Below are 21,793 nucleotides of genomic sequence, written 5' to 3'. Positions count from 1 at the left end.
CTGTTTTAAGGTGAGCTCATCAGCAACCTTAATTGCATTTGCAACCTTAATTCCCCTTTGCCAAGTAACCTTTCATATCCACAGGTTCCAGAATTAGGACATAATATTCTTTAGGAGGGTCATTATTCTGCCAACTATAGCCCCTTTATTGGAGAAGGCAATGGCACCCCACTCCAGTACTCTTGCCTGGCAAATCCCAGGGACGGAGGAGCCTAGTGGGCTGCTCTCTATGGGGTGGCACAGAGTCAGACACAACTGGAGCAACTTAGCAGGAGCAGCAGCAGCAGCAGCCCCTTTATAGGTAGCAGAGCTAAAACCTGAAGGCCGGCTTTCTGATTCAAAGTCTAGTGTAATTTCAGTGATCAGTGAGAATGTCTATGGTGGAAAAGACTTTCAGTCTTTGTGAGATGTTGATAGGTAGTGAGGGTGTAAGAATTGCAAATAAAAACTCAAAAAAATACCTATCAATTCTTTCTTTACTCAAGGCACTTAATTTTGGAGATCATCTGGTAAAAATAAACTCATAGTAACCTACTTATACAAAATCTCTGTAGGCTTCTTTATCTACATGAAATTGTTATGGAACTTTTGTTAAAGTTGTGGACATCCCCGAGGTTCTCAAGACATAGGTTCAACTGCCGTCCAGGAGTATTGTGTCAAGTTTAGACTCTGTCATGGAACCTGGTACTTATTTCACAGCACCTTCATAGTCATTGAGTCCCATCTTTTCTTTATCCCTGTCCTCTGTGGAGGCAAGTCCAAACATCATATTTTTCACATGTGTTTCAAGGTTTTGTGTAAGTTTTTATGTCTACACTTGCAGCCCCACATACAACTGAATATGTCTAATATTTGTTAGGCCTAACAAATTAGACATATTGTTATGTCTAATATTTGTATATCCCTGACTGCATGCAGCAAGCTTCTAGTTAGCATTTTACATTTCTAGCATTATAACTATTCTCATTATATAAGATGGTGTCTGGAATGACAGGAACAAGGCCCATCTTTTTGACTTATAAACTGGTCCGAGTAGAAGCTCCTAAACAAGTATTTCATAACAACATCCATGTCAGTAAATGTTTTAATGTCCCAAAGAGGTAACTTGGAGGGAACATACTCATTAGGGTGGGAGACGTCATGTTTGTGTCCAAAAGAGAAACTGAGTCACATTATGCTAGAGTCCTAGCTCCTAAATTCTCATTTCCTGTGATATAAAAACATCTGGTTAAAAAGCATGTGAACACACACACACACATTCCACTGATAACCAGAAGTTGAATAATATCATCTCAAATAAGTAATTTACTGCATCGTGTATGTCTTACTTCATTTGAATATTTAGCACAAAGCAGAATTATCAGAGTTCAGAAAGGTCACTGAAGTGTTTTCTAAATCATTTTCCTTCCAAATGACTCATGAGTCCATAGACTGTGTGTCAGACACTTTATTTCTTATCCTATTGATCCAAGTTTGACATCTGTTACTGGGGTCATTTCATAGAAAAATTACTGTTTTAAGAACAGGCGTCTTCATTTTGGCATTCACCCAAAAACACTTGTAGCATTTGTTTTTCATCAGTTCATCCCTTTGGATTAGATCACAGCATCAAACTTCCCCTTGATAAATTGTGTCTTTCATAAACAGAGCTGAGAGGATACGCCAAATGAAAGACGAGATGTTAATAGTTTGTTGTGACACCAAAGGCCAGTGCTTGTATGCGCTTTGTAATTTGGCTCATTATGTTCATGTTGTGTTGTTGTTCTAAGGAATTCTTTTCTATGTGTGCATAGCCCACCTCCATTATTACAGCACGTTAATTGGCTTACAGAGTCATCAGTTTGCAGGTTGTGACTTGATAGTTCCCACCTCTGGTGGAGACACCCCCACAATATAGAAGGAGAATAGAGAACCTAGGAAGTGGGGTTCACAGGAACAGTGGCCAAGGGGACCCTATTCAATTCCACTAGAGCTATTCTAGCAGCACAGCTTCCGTTTTGGCTCCTGTGGGTTTTGTTCACCTCCTCCCCATTTTAGAGGTCAAGCCCTCTCTGCCCCTACACACGAGACTCACTGACCTGGTGTTCGCCTGTCATGGACCCTAAAGTGGAAACGATTAGTTCACATCCATGCGGTACCTTCATATCTCCAATCTTGGATAAAGTAATTTTGCCTTAAACAGAGTTAGAGTGACTTGCATTTCATTCACCTCCCCATTTCATTCACCTTGGTCATTTGAGAGCTACATTTATGAGAGATACAAGCCTTTTCTTTTCTTTTCAGAAAGTCTGTGACATTCCGGAAGGGAGCATGTTGTATCTAGGCCAATGCTATGGCCACAACCTGTCACTTGTGGCAGGGTGTCACATTATATGCAAAGGTTCGTAGTGTGTTTTAATGTGTATTTTCATGTGTGTTAGGAAAAATTTAAAATAACCTCACTGCGCCCCTAAATTCATGGATAATTTTGCTTTGGATAAGTCATCAGTGAAACATAACAATCAACATTCAGCAAAACTATTAAGTGAATAACACAGTAAAGAGAATAAAACAGAAGTGTAAGGGAAGTCCATGAAAGAGCTTTTAGCAGACAAGGGTGTAGTAGGGGAAAGCACAAATTTTCAAGTCAGATCTAAGTGTAGAGTCAACTGGATCACAGACCAGCTTTCAGATTAGGAACTTAGATTTCTCTGAGTTTTGCTGCAATGAGTATTTCTCCAGGATGTCTTGATCCAAGTGAGACAATGCATAGAAAGCCCAGACATATATTGGACACCAAGGAAATGTTAGTTCCCTTCTTTCAGAAGGAAAGTAATCAAAATGTGATGTACCTGGGTGTTGTTTACCCAGGTGTACCGTGGTTCTTGTTCATGAATTAAGACTGCACAGTCAACTGGTCTTTGGTCCATGAAACCTGGGACCAGCTGTCACCTCCTGTGCCAGGGATGGAAAGACAGGATAGATGGCCAAAGCTGGGGCCAAAACACTGGGCTCCAGTCTCTTAAAGAGCGGTTGCCTCTTCTGGAGAGGACTTTTTGCCATCAGGGTTGAATCGAGTAACTGCCCTGTGCTAAGCACTGAACCTCAGCTTGGGTATTTGCTATAGGGCATGAACACCTATCTCACCTCTGCCTTGATGGGACTGGAGAGGCAGACACTAGTCAAATTCTCACATAAATAAATAAGCAATTACATGTTATGGAAAGTATTATAAAGGCAGGGTACCAGTGCCATGGGAGCATGAACCAGGGACACTCAAGGGAGACTGAATCGGTAAGAAGGATCTTCTCTGCCAATGACATTTGGGGCTGAGATCTGAAGGACAGATGCGGGCTGACCAGGATGGCCGATGGGATGCCCATGCTTACTAGGAGGGCTGCACGAGAAGATTCTTGTGTTGGGAAGGAACAGAATAAGTTGGAAGAACTGAGAAAAGACTGGTATACCTGGATAATGAGGAATGAAGGGGATCTCTTGTGATGTGAAATGACTTTGGAGAATTAGGCTGGGCCAGATTATAAAAGACTCTTCACAATAAAGGAATGTGCTTTTATTTTATGAGGGATGAGAAGTGATTGAAAGGTATCCATTCTGGGGTGACATTAATAAATTAAAATTTTGAAAAGACATAATGGATGCCTATATTGGTCAGCCTTCTCCAGAGACACAGAAGCAGTAGGAGTCTGCTATAAGGAACTGACTCACACCGTTATGGAGGCTGAGAAAGCTCACAATCTGCTGTCTGCCGACTGGAGCCTCAGGAAGCTGGTGGTGTGATCCAGTCCAAGTCCAAAGGCCTGAGCACCAGGGAGGCCAAAGGTGTAGATTCTAGTCCAAGTCCAGAAGCCTGAGAAGCGTGACCCCTGATGGCAGCTGAGGATGGAGGTCCCCAGTCTGCAGTCAGGCAGGAGGATGAAGGGCGAATCCCACCCTCCCCTATGTCTTTCAATGCAGGCTCTCAGGGGATTCAATGGTGCCCACATGTGCTAAGGAGAGTGTCTACTTCCCTGAGTCCACAGAATCCAGTGGTAATCTCATCCAGACACACCCAGAAATTATGTTTAATCTGAGCACTCTATGGCAGTCGAGTCGACACATCAAAGTAACCTCTTAGGTGCAGGCCAACCATCAGGTGCCTATTGCAGAGGCCCAGGAAAGAAGTCACAGAAGCTACTCTTTGGAGGTGATGATTAATTTGGAGAGAAGAAGGTGGATTTGAGAGAGATCCAGGATGTAGAACAAGCAGTATAGACAGGACTTGTTGATGGCAGGAGGACAGGGCTGAGGATAAGGGAGAACAGGGCTGAGGATGAGGGAGGACAGGGCTGAGGATGGGGGAGCACAGGGCTGAGGATGGGGGAGGACAGGGCTGAGGACAGGGGAGGACAGGGCTGAGGATGGGGGAGCACAGTGCTGAGGATAAGGGAGGACAGGGCTGAGGATGGGGAGGACAGGGCTGAGGATGGGGGAGGACAGGGCTGAGGATAAAGGAGGACAGGGCTGAGGATAAGGGAGGACAGGGCTGAGGATGGGGGAGCACAGGGCTGAGGATAATGGAGGACAGTGCTGAGGATAAGGGAGGACAGGGCTGAGGATGAGGAGGACAGGGCTGAGGATGGGGGAGCACAGGGCTGAGGATGGGGGAGCACAGGGCTGAGGATAAGGGAGGACAGGGCTGAGGATGGGGGAGCACAGGGCTGAGGACGGGGGAGGACAGGACTGAGGATAAGGAAGGACAGGGCTGAGGATGGGGAGCCCAGGGTAGAGGATGGGGGAGCACAGGGCTGAGGATGGGGGAGGACAAGGGCTGAGGTTGGGAGAGAACAGGGCTGAGGATGCGAGAGCACGGCACTGAGGATGTGGAGACAGGGCTTAGGATGGGGGAGCACAGGGCTGAGGATGGGGGAGGACAGGGCTGAGGATGGGGCAGGACAGGGCTGAGGTTGGGAGAGAACAGGGCTGAGGATGGGAGAGCACAGGGCTGAGGATGGGGGAGGACAGGGCTGAGGATAAGGGAGGACAGGGCTGAGGATGGGGAGGACAGGGCTGAGGATGGGGAGGACAGGGCTGAGGATGGGGCAGGACAAGGCTGAGGATGGGAGAGAACAGGGCTGAGGATGGGTGAGCACAGGGCTGAGGACAGGGCTGAGGACTGTCCTTAATGGATTTCTGTTAAATTACCTAAAATTATTAAATGCATCCTAGGAGCACTTTGTTCTTTTTCAATCCTGTTCCAGAGGCCTTGATTTCTAGCATTATTATTTTCAATACAAAATTCAGGAGTCAAACTTTGGTTAGTATTGTAACATAAAATAGTCTCACGTTGATACCTTTGGTTTTGTAAGATTCAGCTCAACATTTGGCATTCATCCTGATCAGTTTATCTGCTTAGTGTCCGTCTGTCTTTCCATTATGCTGAGGTGAGATCTAGAGTCTGCCCCACCCAGTGTGACAATTTGGCAAAAATGTGAATTCTGTTCCTCTTACTTGTGGTTTACAACACTAGCCAAGTCTTGTAGGCTGTGGGATCTTAGGATTCAAATCCAAGCTATCTAGTGTCTTTAGACACAGGTTTTTGGTTGAAATAAAGTTAAGTCCTTGGCTATTTTGGGAAGACAAAAGGCCAGATCTTCATTATTGGAAGAAATTGCTCCCAAAGCTTGATTTTTATTTTCTTTGTTTAGCAGTATTCTCACAGTAGCTTTAAAAAAATCAGCATAAAAGTTCACTCTCTGTAAGATCTCCTTTGTGTGCAGATGTTAAAAGGCTCTGCCTATTTAATTTCTTCTTAGCTATGATACGTGTGCATTATTTTATCTGTCCCAGAAATCAAAGTATGTGTGTGTGTGTGTGTGTGTGAATTTACTAGTGAAAAGATGAGACAGTATTAATGAAAAAAACTCCTCTACTCAAACATACCTGGTTTCACGCCTGTGTACTGTTCTCACATTCTGTCCGTGTGTGTGCATCACACATGTACAGTTGCTACTGTTCAGTCACTAGGTCGTGTCTAACTCTTTGCGCCCCCGTTATCTGCAGCACATGCATAGTGGACATGCTGCTCTGTGCTTTTTCATACGGTGTTCAAGCCGATCCACAAGGCTGAATAGTGATTTTACCTAATGGCTGTATTTTAGTGTCTTACTACATAAATATTTAATTCATCCCTTTCAGCTGGATACTTAGCGGACACCAGTGTAATCTCATTGTTAGAAACAACACCCCAGTGAATATTCCCACGTACGTAAGGGCAGCATCTCTCAAACACTAACAGGAGAGGTATGGAATAAAGGGATGGAATAAAGTATGGAATATGGGATGGAATAAAGTGTGTGAGTCCTTCACAGGTTTGATGAATTTGGGCTTCCCAGGAGGTTCAGTGGTAAAGAACCCGCCTGCCAATGCAGGAGACATGGATTCGATTCCTAGGTCGGGAAGATCCCTTGGGGAAGGAAATGGCAATCCACGCCAATGTTCTTGCCTGGGAAATCCCATGGACAGAGGAGCCTGGGGTCGCGAAGAGTTGGGCATGACTGAGAATGCACACACATACCATGTTGTCAATACTTTCCAAAGGGTGAGACCTTTTTACAACACATTCAGGTAGGGTATAACAAATGTGTTTCTCTTTTCTTTTCCTAATTTGGGCTAGTTTTGACAACGGGGTTGATAATAACAACAGTAACAATAATAGTAGCAGCTAATATTCTTGAGATGATCTATGTGACAGGCATTACATTAAGTGATCTGCAAGCATTGTTTGTAATGGTTAAAAGTGTAAATCTGCAGACCGACTTCACAAGGCCGACTCCAGACTCCACCGAGCTGTTGTCTAACTGGCTCTGTTCCCTCTTTACAAATGGTTCACAGGGACACAGTGAACCTCAAGTGAATTAACGTGATAGGGCGCCTCAGTAAGCCCTGGGTAATGCTGGTTACCATTATTCCTAATAATGATTATTTTATGAACCCATTTTACAGATGATAAAACGAAGAGGTTAACTGTATGGGTCGAGGTCACATAACTAGTGAGCGAGTGTGCTGGGATTCCAGCTGCAGAGACCATATCCCAAGGATTATGACTGCAGACACCTTTTTCTGATACAACTACTCAACCAGTTCCCAAGAGGGGAACAATACTGATAGCTAAGAAGTGTGACTGTTGCCCCTGAGTTAAATCAAGGCAGACTCAGGCCTAGAAATGAGAGCATTGGGACCCCATGTTTCCGTGTTTCACCGGAAAAGCCAAGATGTAATTCCTTGTTTCCAAGCAACAAGGCAAGCTGGTTTTCCGATGCTGTTTCCTTCATCCTTGGGATCTGAAGGCAGGAATCTGTGAAATGCCCCCTAGACTGTAAAGGTCTCGTGGGCAGGAGCCCTGAGGTCCTGCTTAGGACCCCCACACGCTCCTTCCTTGCCTCAGGAAGGTTCTTTACAAATTTTTACTGACCTGAATTTCCCCTAAATACCACCATAAACACTTCCAGTTATTTCTTAATACACTCTGTTCATAACTGCTTAGTCAATTATTTTTATTAGCATAACATTCCTTTTAAGCATAATGATATTGGAAAAACAGAAACAATGTAAGCGCATTTCCTCAGCTGTGGTTGATTGCTGGTGTTTTCCTCCTTTTTGTGTGTGTGTGTGTGTGGACTTCCTTTGCAGATTTGATGAATTAATTGTAAATTTCCCAAGGGGAACTAGCATGAACTGATCTTTGTCTTTTATTCTGTAATGTTTAGTTTCTCTTCTAGTCCTGGTGACTATCCATTGAGACCAAAGTTTGAATATTGCCAAGGGCTCATAAAATTGCTGACATAACCTACTTTCTCCAGAGAACCCAACTTCAATTTTCCTAATGAATGAATGCCTTCTTTCTCCCCCAATCTCTTTGCTCCAACAGCTATTTGTGGAGACCGTAGATGTCAACGGCAGGACTCTCGAGGGGCCGGTCCCTCTGGAAGTCATCGTGATTGATCAAAATGACAACAGACCCATCTTCCGGGAAGGCCCCTACATCGGCCACGTCATGGAGGGGTCACCTACAGGTATGTTAAGTCAGCTCACAGTTTGCATAAAGGCTTGGGAGGTGGCCTACTGTGATCTCTGGGGATTCTGGAGACTGTTTCATCACCACCGTTCTGAGTTACTGTTGGTGTGTGTCAACACTGATGTATTGTTTCCCTGGACAGAAGCACGCTCTAGAAAACTACAGCTCAGAACATGACTGGGGTGCTGCAAGCTGTGAAAATGTCTTCCCTTGTGTGCAAAGGTGACCTTTAAGGGTGACCAACATCTCAGTCTCCGACGTATGGTTGATATTGGACACCATTGTGAGGGCCCCTTGTGAGGGCCCAAGGCTGAGCTTGGTGTACAGCAGGACTTTGAGGGAAATTAAGGACCTTACTGCAGCTCCTCAATGAATATTTCTCTTCATGATTGCCTTTTAATAAGAACCATTTGGGGGAAATGTGTAGGACGTTTCCGCCCCCCCTTTTCTTAGAAGACGTGGATGGAGAAAACTTTTGTCCTTGTTCAAAGGGTCAAAGGCAAGACATTTTATTTCCCTCTCTGGAAATACATGTTTCTACTCTATGGAAATCAAGGTTACTATGGAACTCCTGTCATCTTTTCCCCAGTTTTAACCTTTCTGTCAGTAAAAGTTTTAGAATTGAGAGCTCCCTTTTTGGCCCGTAGATACTAATTAAAGCATTCTGTGGCCAGCAGCAGCAGTAGTCACTCCTGAGCATAATGCTTTAGAAAGTGAAGAGCAGTAGAAAAATCCCTATTTTAACGGTAGACTTTAATTTTAAGCTTTCACATACATTGAGTGAAAACAAGCCAGTGAAGAACGCCAGCACTGCTGTGTCTGGATTATGCCCAAACACTTGAAACAAAGGAGTCACTCCTCAGGCCAGTAGGACAGGGACGCTCAGGGGCTGCTCGGCTGGTTCTTTTTTCCTTTGCTGAATGGAAGGAATGTATCAATAACATGTAGATACCCGAGGCTCAGTGAGTATTCCCATGGCAACCACCTAGCCTACCAGGTGACTAATTGTATGCAAGGTGCCTAAAACCTCCCTTCAGCTTCCGGGAGCTAGCCTCCTGCACTTGGTCAGATAGAACCCCAGGGGCAGGAGCAGCCCTCTCCCTTCTGGGATTTGAAGGCATTCTGTAAAATGGGCCTGGAGAGTCAGAGAGCAGGCTGGTGACGATGGGTCAGATCACCTCAGGGCAGACCTTCCCCTCAGCATCGCTCAATAGGCTGCTTTTGATGGAGAGATGACCTCCAACAAGACATATCCTGGAATTTGGGTTGGAAGTTTACAGAAATCTTAAACAAGCTGATTTGCAGAATGAGTTAGAAGAACTGATGGGGAAAGCTATTCAAGTAACTGGAGTTTGAGCAGAGCAGAAAAATGATTCCCAGTTTCCATGTGTGGTACCCGGGCCCTGTTTGTGAGTGATTGGAATTCGAGATGGGCCCGAGAAGTGTTCTAAATGTAAATGACAGCGGTTACATCCGAGGCGGCTGTGAGGCGGCTGTGAGCATGTACATGTCTTTGTATATTATACGTGTATATGATTAGACGATGTCCAATTTTTCTCCCACTGCGCCCTTCTTTAAAGTTTCAGAAAGAATTTCAAATTTTATTGCTTTATATACATGTTGTTATTTTCAGAGAAAAATGGAATCCTTTATGCCCATTGAATTTCTTAAAGCACAAAGCAATTCGGTTAGCGTGAACGTATTCCCAGCAAAACATAAACCACCTTAAACTTCTATTTGTGATTGGTATTATCCTATAAAAATACATAAAGACTTGGATATCTGTATGGAATAGTTTCTTCCAGTTATGCAGAATTTGGCCTGATTCATGGTTTTCTTTTTCTGCACCCTCTGGGTTTGATTATAAAACAGGAATTGAAATATGGAGTCAGTCAAATTTGAGGTCAAAAATGCGACAATGTTGTGTAAAAGTTTCAGCGGAAAAAAACCCTTAGATTACTTTGCATCCTGTGGGAGAGCTCAAGCAGATGGTACCTGATGTCTGTGAGGACAGTGGAAACCTGGGACAGAGGTGGGGCCTGTTTTCCGGTCCCCTCCCAGCCTAAGCTGGGAGTCCTGACAATCTCTGACAGGCTGGAGAAATGATCACCTCTTCTGTTTCCACAATGTCCTGCTCATTTGTGGCTCATGGAATCCTATGCTCTGTAGACACTGTATTGCATTCATTTCACAGAGAGGAATCCCAAACCTCAGGAATTCATTGACCTTGCCCAGTTCACATAAATGACAGGTGGGTACACTGTTCAGGACTCAACCCACAGCATCGACCTCCAAATCATGTGCTCTTCCAACTGACCCACAAACTTCCCTGTGCAAATAGTCACTGAATGATCATCACATTCAGGGGGCACTGCTGTGTGCCAAGAGCTTTCTCTAACTGTATCATTTCCTCCACTCTGCCCTGAGGTGTGGGTACCACTCTTCCCATCATACAGATGAGAAGGCTGAATCTCAGAGAGATCTGGGAACTTGAACCAGCTAAGGCTGGTGGATGAGCTAGAATCAGTGTCTGCGTCTGGCCTCAAGCCACAGGCTCTTTCCTGGACACCATACTGTACGTGGCCACCTTCTCACACATGGACTCTTTGCAGGCCCAGCTAAAGGGAAGTATTTGTGTAGGTCTTTCAGATGAACTGAGTTAACTCCTGACAGAAAATAACCAGCTCTTCTGACCAAAGAGCCAGGCACCCTGAGTCACTTTTCATTTAATGTGAGCTGTTGCTCAGTTCCTAGGGTTAAACGATGTTAGGCATGGGGGCCCTTATATCACTCGCATCACTTTCTTCTGCATCCACATAACCAGAGCAGCTTCATGGGATGGGACCTGCACAGCCTCACAGAGCCCCAGGCTCCAAAGGGCTCCACACTTGGTTTAATGATCTGTTGTCGCCATCTTAAAATTCTTAATAATTGTTCAACAAGAGATCCTGCATCTTCATTTTGCACTGAAAGTGAAAGTGAAAACGAAAGTCACTCAGTCATGTCCGACTCTTGGTGACCCCATGGACTTTTCCAGGCCATGGAATTTTCCAGGCCAGAATACTGGAGTGGGTAGCCTATCCCTTCTCCAGCAGATCTTCCCGACCCAGGAATTAAACCCAGGTCTCCCATATTGAAGGTGGATTCTTTACCAACTGAGCTATCAGGGAAGGCCCATTTTATGTAGCTGGTCCTACATATAGCACTGTGGCCTGGAGCTGGGACTGATGCTCTGCTCAACTCCTTAACAAGATGAGATTGTGAATAGGTTAGTGAACTTTCTGGAAGCCTCAGTCACCTTGTCTGTATTAATAGATAGGGTAGGTATAGAATAGTACCTACCCTAGAAAGCTCTATGCACAGATTAACGTAGGCAGTGTGCTTCACTCAGTGCTTGGAAATGTTTAAGAAATGCCAGAGTATTGTTAATGCTGCAATTATTCTTACTATTCTGGCCGTCTACCCTCTAGGGAAGGTAAGGCAAAAAGACATACAGTTTGTGTGAAGGAACATCCATCTCCCAACCAACCAAGCATCATTTTCATGTTGCGATGTACCCAGATGCCATCAGCATCAATCGATCACCAAAGAAGGTCACCCATATTTATCTCTACGTGCAGACAGGAGGCCATTTCTAGCTGCTCAGCATAAACTCCAGGGTATTGTTTTAGGGAATCATTACTAGATGAAGGAAGATCAACAGAAAATAACAGTCTTTGAACTTTGTAGATTACATACCATCCCTTTTGTGGAGCTTCAAGGCATTGATTTATGGAACCCAAACTCAGACCCTGGCTGTTCCTTGGAGCCAATGAGAACTCTGTGTGAGTCTGATGTTCTGTGAGTGCCCAATGCCAGGACCTCACAGGTGTGAGGGGGGTGGGTAGGTAGAGGCTGCGACCCTGGAAGTTCCTGTAGGACACACACCAGGGCTCCACAGTGCCTCCTGGCACCAGCTCCCCCGTGTCTTGTCACCACTGGGCCTCTGGCACCACTGAGAAGGGGTATGCGTGAGGACTGGTGTTCAGGGCTTCCTCCAGAAACAGACCCTGAGGTGAGGACTGAGGGCAGGTGGTTTACCGGACAGGTACAGGATTGCGAGTGGGGAGCACTGCAGGAAGGAGAAGCCGGCCAACTTGAGGTACCACAGTAGGTCAGGTACCAGGGTAGGCCCTTCTGAGCTCAATCCCCTGGGGAGGGAGGACTCTGGGAAATGACATAAACCACAGACATTGGAGTTACTCCAGCTCTGGATCCAGGGAGCTATGCTCTCCATCCTCCATGCTCTCCTCAGGGGGACTTTGGTTCCCAGACACTTCTGCTCAGCTGGGACTACACACTGGGTTGCAGCAGCCCAGAGGCAGCCCTCCAACAAGATCCAGAAGCTAGCTGTTGGCCTCAGCTGAGTTCTTCCTCCATGTTGTTGGCTACCCTGATGTTAGCAGGGGCAGCTGGGAGAAGGGCACCCACCACATAGACGGGAGAGGCAGTTTTGAGAGCCATCAGGGGAGGGAGGTAATGGGGAAAATATCTTACTCACCACACTGTGTGACTGAGAAAGATGAATGCAACACTGACCTTTCTTCAGAGAGAGGACAGGACCACAGGACCTAGAGGTGCATGTTCTGAGTCTTGAGAGATGCCCATTGCTTACCTGCATGCTAACCCTTCTTGAGGCTGTTGAACGGAGGCAGAGATTAGTGGCTAAATCCTCATCTTCTAACGTCTGAGAGCCCAAGGACTGTGCCCTCTCTTGCTCCCTTTATTTTTTTTTTCACCCAGTATTTTTATTGAGCATCTACTCTGTGCCTAAATTCTAAATTCTGAGAATCCAGCCATGGACTTGCAAGATGCTGCACATTTCCTCCTGACAGCCAGGTGGGGAGACAGCAACAAATAAATCAGAATTGCAGTTGGTAGGAGAGGCAGTGCAGTCATAGGGACCACTCATCCCAGGAGGGCGGGAAGCCGGCCTCCCTTGAAGACGTGATATGAGGAGACTGGGGGCAGGAGGGGAGTTATCTTTTATCTCTGGCATCCACCTGAGTTTCTGTTCTTCTAGTCTCAGTAAGTTCTATCATGGCAGACAGAGGGAACCAGCCAATCAAATGACCTTTGGGACCTAAAAATGATTGTCTCGGGAGCTCAACTTTGCTCTACAGTTGGTATTTTCTAAAACAGCTTGGACTAAATACAGATGGGTTTCATATTTGAGAGTTGGTATTTGAGACCTCACTCAGCATGCACCCTCAGCTTGGTGGTGGTAAAGTCCCTTTTCTGGTCACCTGTTTATTTGTTGCCATATTGCCTGTGCCTTTTGGTTCACCAGCTGTCCTGTTTTCCTCTGCTGATGTTTAGACTCTCATATCAAAGGTTTTTCCATTCTCAACAATCCCAGCCAGTCCCACGGGCTTCATATTGGGCACAGAGCTATTTTTTTCTTAAGTAAATTTCTTTTAAAAATAAAACAATCCCACTTTCCCCATAGCTTTACTAAAGTGAAAAAGCGCAGGTGCCCTCCAGTCTCACCATTCGGAGCAAACCACAGTTGCCATCCAGGAGCATGGTTCTAGGGCTCTCCCTGGGCACACAGGGATGCACACACAGCACAGTCCCATGGAAACAGAGCTCTACGTGCTCTTCTGTGCCTCACGTTCTTCAGTCTGCACGGTCCTGTGGACATTTTTGTAAGTCAATAAATATCAAGTTATATCATTATTTTAAACAGCTAATGCTTAGATCTACCATCATCTAGTTAGCCAATCCCATATTGACTTAAATTGTTTTAACTTTTCCCGATTTGCAATCAATTCTGCAAGGGAGGACACATCTCTTCCTACTTGTGTGACAGTTTCTTCTGGGTAAATTCATACCAGTGGAATTGATAGGATAAATGATACGCTTATTACATTTTGATGTATATTGGGGTGACACTTTTTTTTTTTTTTTTAGATTTATAAGCATGCAGTTTATTTACTCTCTCTGAGGCTAAGATGTTTTTTTTTTTTTTTCCTCCAATTTTATTTTATTTTTAAACTTTACATAATTGTATTAGTTTTGCCAAATATCAAAATGAATCCGCCACAGGTATACATGTGCTCCCCATCCCGAACCCTCCTCCCTCCTCCCTCCCCATACCATCCCTCTGGGCCGTCCCAGTGCACCAGCCCCCAGCATCCAGCATCATGCATCGAACCTGGACTGGCAACTCGTTTCCTACATGATATTTTACATGTTTCATTGCCATTCTCCCAAATCTTCCCACCCTCTCCCTCTCCCACAGAGTCCATAAGACTGTTCTATACATCAGTGTCTCTTTTGCTGTCTCGTACACCGGGTTATTGTTACCATCTTTCTAAATTCCATATATATGCGTTAGTATACTGTATTTATGTTTTTCCTTCTGGCTTACTTCACTCTGTATAATAGGCTCCAGTTTCATCCACCTAATTAGAACTGATTCAAATGTATTCTTTTTAATGGCTGAGTAATACTCCATTGTGTATATGTACCACAGCTTTCTTATCCATTCATCTGCTGATGGACATCTAGGTTGCTTCCATGTCTTGGCTATTATAAACAGTGCTGCGATGAACATTGGGGTACACGTGTCTCTTTCCCTTCTGGTTTCCTCAGTGTGTATGCCCAGCAGTGGGGTTGCTGGATCATAAGGCAGTTCTATTTCCAGTTTTTTAAGGAATCTCCACACTGTTCTCCATAGTGGCTGTACTAGTTTGCATTCCCACCAACAGTGTAAAAGGGTTCCCTTTTCTCCACACCCTCTCCAGCATTTATTATTTGTAGACTTTTGGATCGCAGCCATTCTGACTGGTGTGAAATGGTACCTCATAGTGGTTTTGATTTGCATTTCTCTGATAATGAGTGATGTTGAGCATCTTTTCATGTGTTTGTTAGCCATCTGTATGTCTTTTTTGGAGAAATGTCTATTTAGTTCTTTGGCCCATTTTTTGATTGGGTCGTTTATTTTTCTGGAGTTGAGCTGTAGGAGTTGCTTGTATATTTTTGAGATTAGTTGTTTGTCCGTTGCTTCATTTGCTATTATTTTCTCCCATTCTGAAGGCTGTCTTTTCACCTTGCTAATAGTTTCCTTTGATGTGCAGAAGCTTTTAAGGTTAATTAGGTCCCATTTGTTTATTTTTGCTTTTATTTCCAATATTCTGGGAGGTGGGTCATAGAGGATCCTGCTGTGATGTATGTCGGAGAGTGTTTTGCCTATGTTCTCCTCTAGGAGTTTTATAGTTTCTGGTCTTACGTTTAGATCTTTAATCCATTTTGAGTTTATTTTTGTGTATGGTGTTAGAAAGTGGTCCAGTTTCATTCTTTTACAAGTGGTTGACCAGATTTCCCAGCACCACTTGTTAAAGAGATTGTCTTTAATCCATTGTATATTCTTGCCTCCTTTGTCGAAGATAAGGTGTCCATATGTGCGTGGATTTATCTCTGGGCTTTCTATTTTATTCCATTGATCAATATTTCTGTCTTTGTGCCAGTACCATACTGTCTTGATAACTGTGGCTTTGTAGTAGAGCCTGAAGTCAGGTAGGTTGATTCCTCCAGTTCCATTCTTCTTTCTCAAGATCGCTTTGGCTATTCGAGGTTTTTTGTATTTCCATACAAATTGTGAAATTATTTGTTCTAGCTCTGTGAAGAATACTGTTGGTAGCTTGATAGGGATTGCGTTGAATCTATAAATTGCTTTGGGTAGTATACTCATTTTCACTATATGGAATCACAGATAAATAGCCTGGAGACAAGGATTGAGAAGATGCAAGAAAGGTTTAACAAGGACCTAGAAGAAATAAAAAAGAGTCAATATATAATGAATAATGCAATAAGTGAAATTAAAAACACTCTGGAGGCAACAAATAGTAGAATAACAGAGGCAGAAGACAGGATTAGTGAATTAGAAGATAGAATGGTAGAAATAAATGAATCAGAGAGGATAAAAGAACAACGAATTAAAAGAAATGAGGACAATCTCAGAGACCTCCAGGACAATATTAAACGCTACAACATTCGAATCATAGGGATTCCAGAAGAAGAAGACAAAAAGAAAGACCATGAGAAAATACTTGAGGAGATAATAGTGGAAAACTTCCCTAAAATGGGGAAGGAAATAATCACCCAAGTCCAAGAAACCCAGAGAGTACCAAACAGGATAAACCCAAGGAGAAACACCCCAAGACACATATTAATCAAATTAACAAAGATCAAACACAAAGAACAAATATTAAAAGCAGCAAGGGAAAAACAACAAATAACACACAAGGGAATTCCCATAAGGATAACAGCTGATCTTTCAATAGAAACTCTTCAAGCCAGGAGGGAATGGCAAGACATACTTAAAATGATGAAAGAAAATAACCTACAGCCCAGATTATTGTACCCAGCAAGGATCTCATTCAAGTATGAAGGAGAAATCAAAAGCTTTTCAGACAAGCAAAAGCTGAGAGAATTCTGCACCACCAAACCAGCTCTCCAACAAATACTAAAGGATATTCTCTAGACAGGAAACACAAAAACGGTGTATAAACTCGAACCCAAAACAATAAAGTAAATGGCAACGGGAACATACTTATCAGTAATTACCTTAAATGTAAATGGGTTGAATGCCCCAACCAAAAGACAAAGACTGGCTGAATGGATACAAAAACAAGACCCCTACATATGTTGTCTACAAGAGACCCACCTCAAAACAGGGGACACATACAGACTGAAAGTGAAGGGCTGGAAAAAGATTTTCCATGCAAATAGGGACCAAAAGAAAGCAGGAGTAGCAATACTCATATCAGATAAAATAGACTTTAAAACAAAGGCTGTGAAAAGAGACAAAGAAGGTCACTACATAATGATCAAAAGATCAATCCAAGAAGAAGATATAACAATTATAAATATATATGCACCCAACACGGGAGCACCACAGTACGTAAGACAAATGCTAACAAGTATGAAAGGAGAAATTAACAATAACACAATAATAGTGGGAGACTTTAATACCCCACTTACACCTATGGATAGATCAACTAAACAGAAAATTAACAAGGAAACACAAACTTTAAATGATACAATAGACCAGTTAGACCTAATTGATATCTATAGGTCATTTCATCCCAAAACAATGAATTTCACCTTTTTCTCAAGCGCACATGGAACCTTCTCCAGGATAGATCACATGCTGGGCCATAAAGCTAGCCTTGGTAAATTCAAAAAAATAGAAATCATTCCAAGCATTTTTTCTGACCACAATGCAGTAAGATTAGATCTCAATTACAGGAGAAAAACTATTAAAAATGCCAACATATGGAGGCTGAACAACACGCTGCTGAATAACCAACAAATCACAGAAGAAATCAAAAAAGAAATCAAAATTTGCATAGAAACGAATGAAAATGAAAACACAACAACCCAAAACCTGTGGGACACGGTAAAAGCAGTCCTAAGGGGAAAGTTCATAGCAATACAGGCACACCTCAAGAAACAAGAAAAAAGTCAAATAAATAACCTAACTCTACACCTAAAGCAACTAGAAAAGGAAGAAATGAAGAACCCCAGGGTTAGTAGAAGGAAAGAAATCTTAAAAATTAGAGCAGAAATAAATGCAAAAGAAACAAAAGAGACCATAGCAAAAATCAACAAAACCAAAAGCTGGTTCTTTGAAAGGATAAATAAAATTGACAAACCATTAGCCAGACTCATCAAGAAACAAAGGGAGAAAAATCAAATCAACAAAATCAGAAACGAAAATGGAGAGATCACAACAGACAACACAGAAATACAAAGGATCATAAGAGACTACTATCAACAATTATATGCCAATAAAATGGACAACGTGGAAGAAATGGACAAATTCTTAGAAAAGTACAACTTTCCAAAACTGGACCAGGAAGAAATAGAAAATCTTAACAGACCCATCACAAGCACGGAAATTGAAACTGTAATCAAAAATCTTCCAGCAAACAAAAGCCCCGGTCCAGACGGCTTCACAGCTGAATTCTACCAAAAATTTAGAGAAGAGCTGACACCTATCCTGCTCAAACTCTTCCAGAAAATTGCAGAGGAAGGTAAACTTCCAAACTCATTCTATGAGGCCACCATCACCCTAATACCAAAACCTGACAAAGATCCCACAAAAAAAGAAAACTACAGGCCAATATCACTGATGAACATAGATGCAAAAATCCTTAACAAAATTCTAGCAATCAGAATCCAACAACACATTAAAAAGATCATACACCATGATCAAGTGGGCTTTATCCCAGGGATGCAAGGATTCTTCAATATCCGCAAATCAATCAATGTAATACACCACATTAACAAATTGAAAAATAAAAACCATATGATTATCTCAATAGATGCAGAGAAAGCCTTTGACAAAATTCAACATCCATTTATGATAAAAACTCTCCAGAAAGCAGGAATAGAAGGAACATACCTCAACATAATAAAAGCTATATATGACAAACCCACAGCAAACATTATCCTCAATGGTGAAAAATTGAAAGCATTTCCTCTAAAGTCAGGAACAAGACAAGGGTGCCCACTTTCACCATTACTATTCAACATAGTTTTGGAAGTTTTGGCCACAGCAATCAGAGCAGAAAAAGAAATAAAAGGAATCCAAATTGGAAAAGAAGAAGTAAAACTCTCACTATTTGCAGATGACATGATCCTCTACATAGAAAACCCTAAAGAATCCACCAGAAAATTACTAGAAATAATCAATGACTACAGTAAAGTTGCAGGATATAAAATCAACACACAGAAATCCCTTGCATTCCTATACACTAATAATGAGAAAACAGAAAGAGAAATTAAGGAAACAATTCCATTCAACATTGCAACGGAAAGAATAAAATACTTAGGAATATATCTACCTAAAGAAACTAAAGACCTATATATAGAAAACTATAAAACACTGGTGAAAGAAATCAAAGAGGACACTAATAGATGGAGAAATATACCATGTTCATGGGGTGACACTTTTAATCAGAGTACTATATTGGTATCTCAGCTAAACTCATGTAAGAAGATTTAACAGTCTTTCTTTTCACGGATGAGCATACTGCTGGACATTTATTTGTGTTTCTGGATTATACCCAATATCTCTAAGTCTTGTGCTCATTTCACTAGCTGTATCTGTAAGCTGTGAACTATCTTGGGCTAAACTTCTCCCCAGATTGTGTGGTTGAGGAAGAGGACTGAAATTGTTGATTCTGACCCCTCTCCTGGAGTCATCATCAGAATCTTAGCTTAGATAAGTTGCCCAGCAACCCATTAACAGGCTATAGTGCCATTCAGATTGAATTATGATATAAATCACTCCAGTGAAGTTGACCATAAAACAAAATTTATGAAAGAGTTGCATAAGCTAATCAGAGACATGTTCCCAAAGGGAAAATTCCAGAATAAGATGTATCAAAACTGTTATCTGGACCTTGCTACTACTCAAGAAGCTGAATGTCTTCTGACTTGCTCCTATCCACATCTGGGGTCCCCATGTGGTGTCTACAGGGGCTGTAAACCAAGCCAGTCAACAGCCTTGTCGTAGGCACTTTTTTCCCTCCTTTATAACCCAGCCCCTCTCTGATGGAGACACCGTTGCTGCTCGTCCACTGGTGCCTTGGAGATACCGTGGGGCGTGGTGAGACAGAGGAGGATGCCTGGAGCCCTGTGTTCTGTTAAGAGGACACCCAACCACTGAAGCTCTGTGCTGCATCTTTAATGCAGGGATCTTTGAAAACAGTTCTCCCATTTTTATCCGTAGCCCTCGCTTCACCTGAGTTCATATATGAGTCCTTGGGGCCAGAGACCAGTTCAAGAAATAGACACCACCTTGTTTTTAAATCACTCTTCTCTCTAACCATGAAGCCTTTGTTCCTTGCATGGCTGTCTCCCCTCTGCCCATCACCCACACTTATTCTCATTCATGCCAGATCTTCTAGGCACTGAGGGTAACCCACGAAACTGGACGGATTGGCTCCTGTGCTCACGGAAGTTACTCATAAAAACAAACCTTTGATAGCCCCTGCCCCACTTGTTTGCTTGGTATATTTTAGACTCAGTCTGGGAGTCATCCATTCTCATTTGGGAGAGAGAAGGATCTGTGACATCAACTATCAAAAATCAAATAAAAGTTAACTAAATAAGCCAACCAAAACAGCATAATAGGTTAAAGTTAAGGGAAGGTAAAGAGGCATTAGTAGCTTCAGAATCTTAGTGATCATTCCACATTTTGAAAGAATAACTCTAGTGTGGGTCTCCAGTTAAAATGAAAATCAGATGAGCAGCTACAAAATAAAAAAGAAAGCTTCTTTGAGTTGTTATGGCATCGAGCATGGTGGACTCCGGCACCACTGAAATCCATCCCTGATGCCCGAGGATCCACTCTGAGTTGTCCAGGAATTCTTAGTGTTACATTAATATAACATCGTGGCAGACCCACCCTGGCACTAAACAGTTAGAATTTCAGGGAAAGTCTTATTTCAAATCAATTCCTGATGACACTTCATTCAGCAAAATCATTCAAAGAATGTTTATTGGTCAGCATCTATGAACCAGATAGTGTTCTAAGTTTTGGAGATGCCGTACCGGCCATGACCGGTTAGCTCTCTACTCTGAAGACATTTGCTTTTCATTCGGAGGAGAAAGATAATTAATGATGAGTGGAATAAACAAGGTAACTTAAGTCCTTTAAATAAAATAGAACCAGGTGATGTGACAGAATGACAACAAGGTCAAGGAAGGCCTCTCTAAAGATGTGACATCTAAGCTGAGACCAGGGTGAATGCAGGAGCCACAGTGTCTAGAGACCAAACAAGGACCTTCCAGGTGGAGGGATCAGAAAGTGCAAAGGTCTGAGGCAGGAAAGAAGATGGTGGGACAGAGAGGAGACCATGATGGTGGGAGAATGTGAGCACGAAGAAGGGCCCCGGTGAGGTCCGGGGGAAAGGCCAGCAGGAGCCAGCAAACTGTGGGCCATGGGCCAAATCTGTTCCACTGACTGTTTCTTTTTAAGTTAAAAAAGTTTTATTAAAATACAACCATGTTCATTTATCCAAGCATTGACAAAGGCTGTTTTCGCATGATGTTCTTAGAACTGGGTAGGTAGATGGAACAGAGACTGAATGTCCCACAAAGCCAAAAATATATACCACCTAAATATATTTTTTAAATTTGTAAAAAAAATTTTTAAGTTTAAATATATACTTATATATCTCTTGAGGGTGAAAGAGGAGGGTGAAAACGTTGGCTTAAAACTCAACATTCAAAAAACTAAGATTTTGGCATGTGGTTCCATCACTTCAGGGCAAATAGAAGGGGAACAGTGAAAGCAGTGACGATTTTATTTTCTTGGGCTTCAAAATCACTGTGGACGGTGACTGGAGCCATGAAATTAAAAGATGCTTGCTCCTTGGAGGAAAAGCTAAGACAAACCTAGACAGCCTGTTGAAAAGCAGAGACATCACTTTGCCCACAAAGGTCCATATAGCCAAAGCTATAGTTTTTCTAGTAGTCATGTACAGATGTGAAAGTTGGACCACAAAGAAGGCTGACCACAGAAGAACTGATGCTTTCAATCTGTGGTGCTGGAGAAGACTCTTGAGAGTCCCTTGGACTGTAAGGAGATCAAACCAGTCAATCCAAAAGGAAAACAACCCTGAATATTCACTGGAAGGATTGATGCTGAAGCTGAATCTCCAATACTTTGGTCACCTGATG

General features: G+C 42.8%; 1 protein-coding gene across 1 annotated transcript in view; it reads left to right on the top strand.

Annotated features, from left to right (window-relative positions):
- CDH13 (cadherin 13) overlaps positions 1 to 21,793 on the top strand; it is a 1,016,229-nt gene that overhangs the window by 648,070 nt on the left and 346,366 nt on the right. The window contains exon 6 of the mRNA XM_027513936.1: positions 7,907 to 8,051. Within this exon, the coding sequence (XP_027369737.1) occupies positions 7,907 to 8,051 (145 nt within the window). The remainder of the gene's footprint in view (positions 1 to 7,906; positions 8,052 to 21,793) is intronic.

This window comes from Bos indicus x Bos taurus, chromosome 18, assembly GCF_003369695.1.
Source record: "Bos indicus x Bos taurus breed Angus x Brahman F1 hybrid chromosome 18, Bos_hybrid_MaternalHap_v2.0, whole genome shotgun sequence".
Lineage (NCBI taxonomy): Eukaryota > Metazoa > Chordata > Mammalia > Artiodactyla > Bovidae > Bos > Bos indicus x Bos taurus.
Note: the sequence above shows the minus strand (reverse complement) of the source record. Positions and strands in the feature narration are given on the sequence as shown.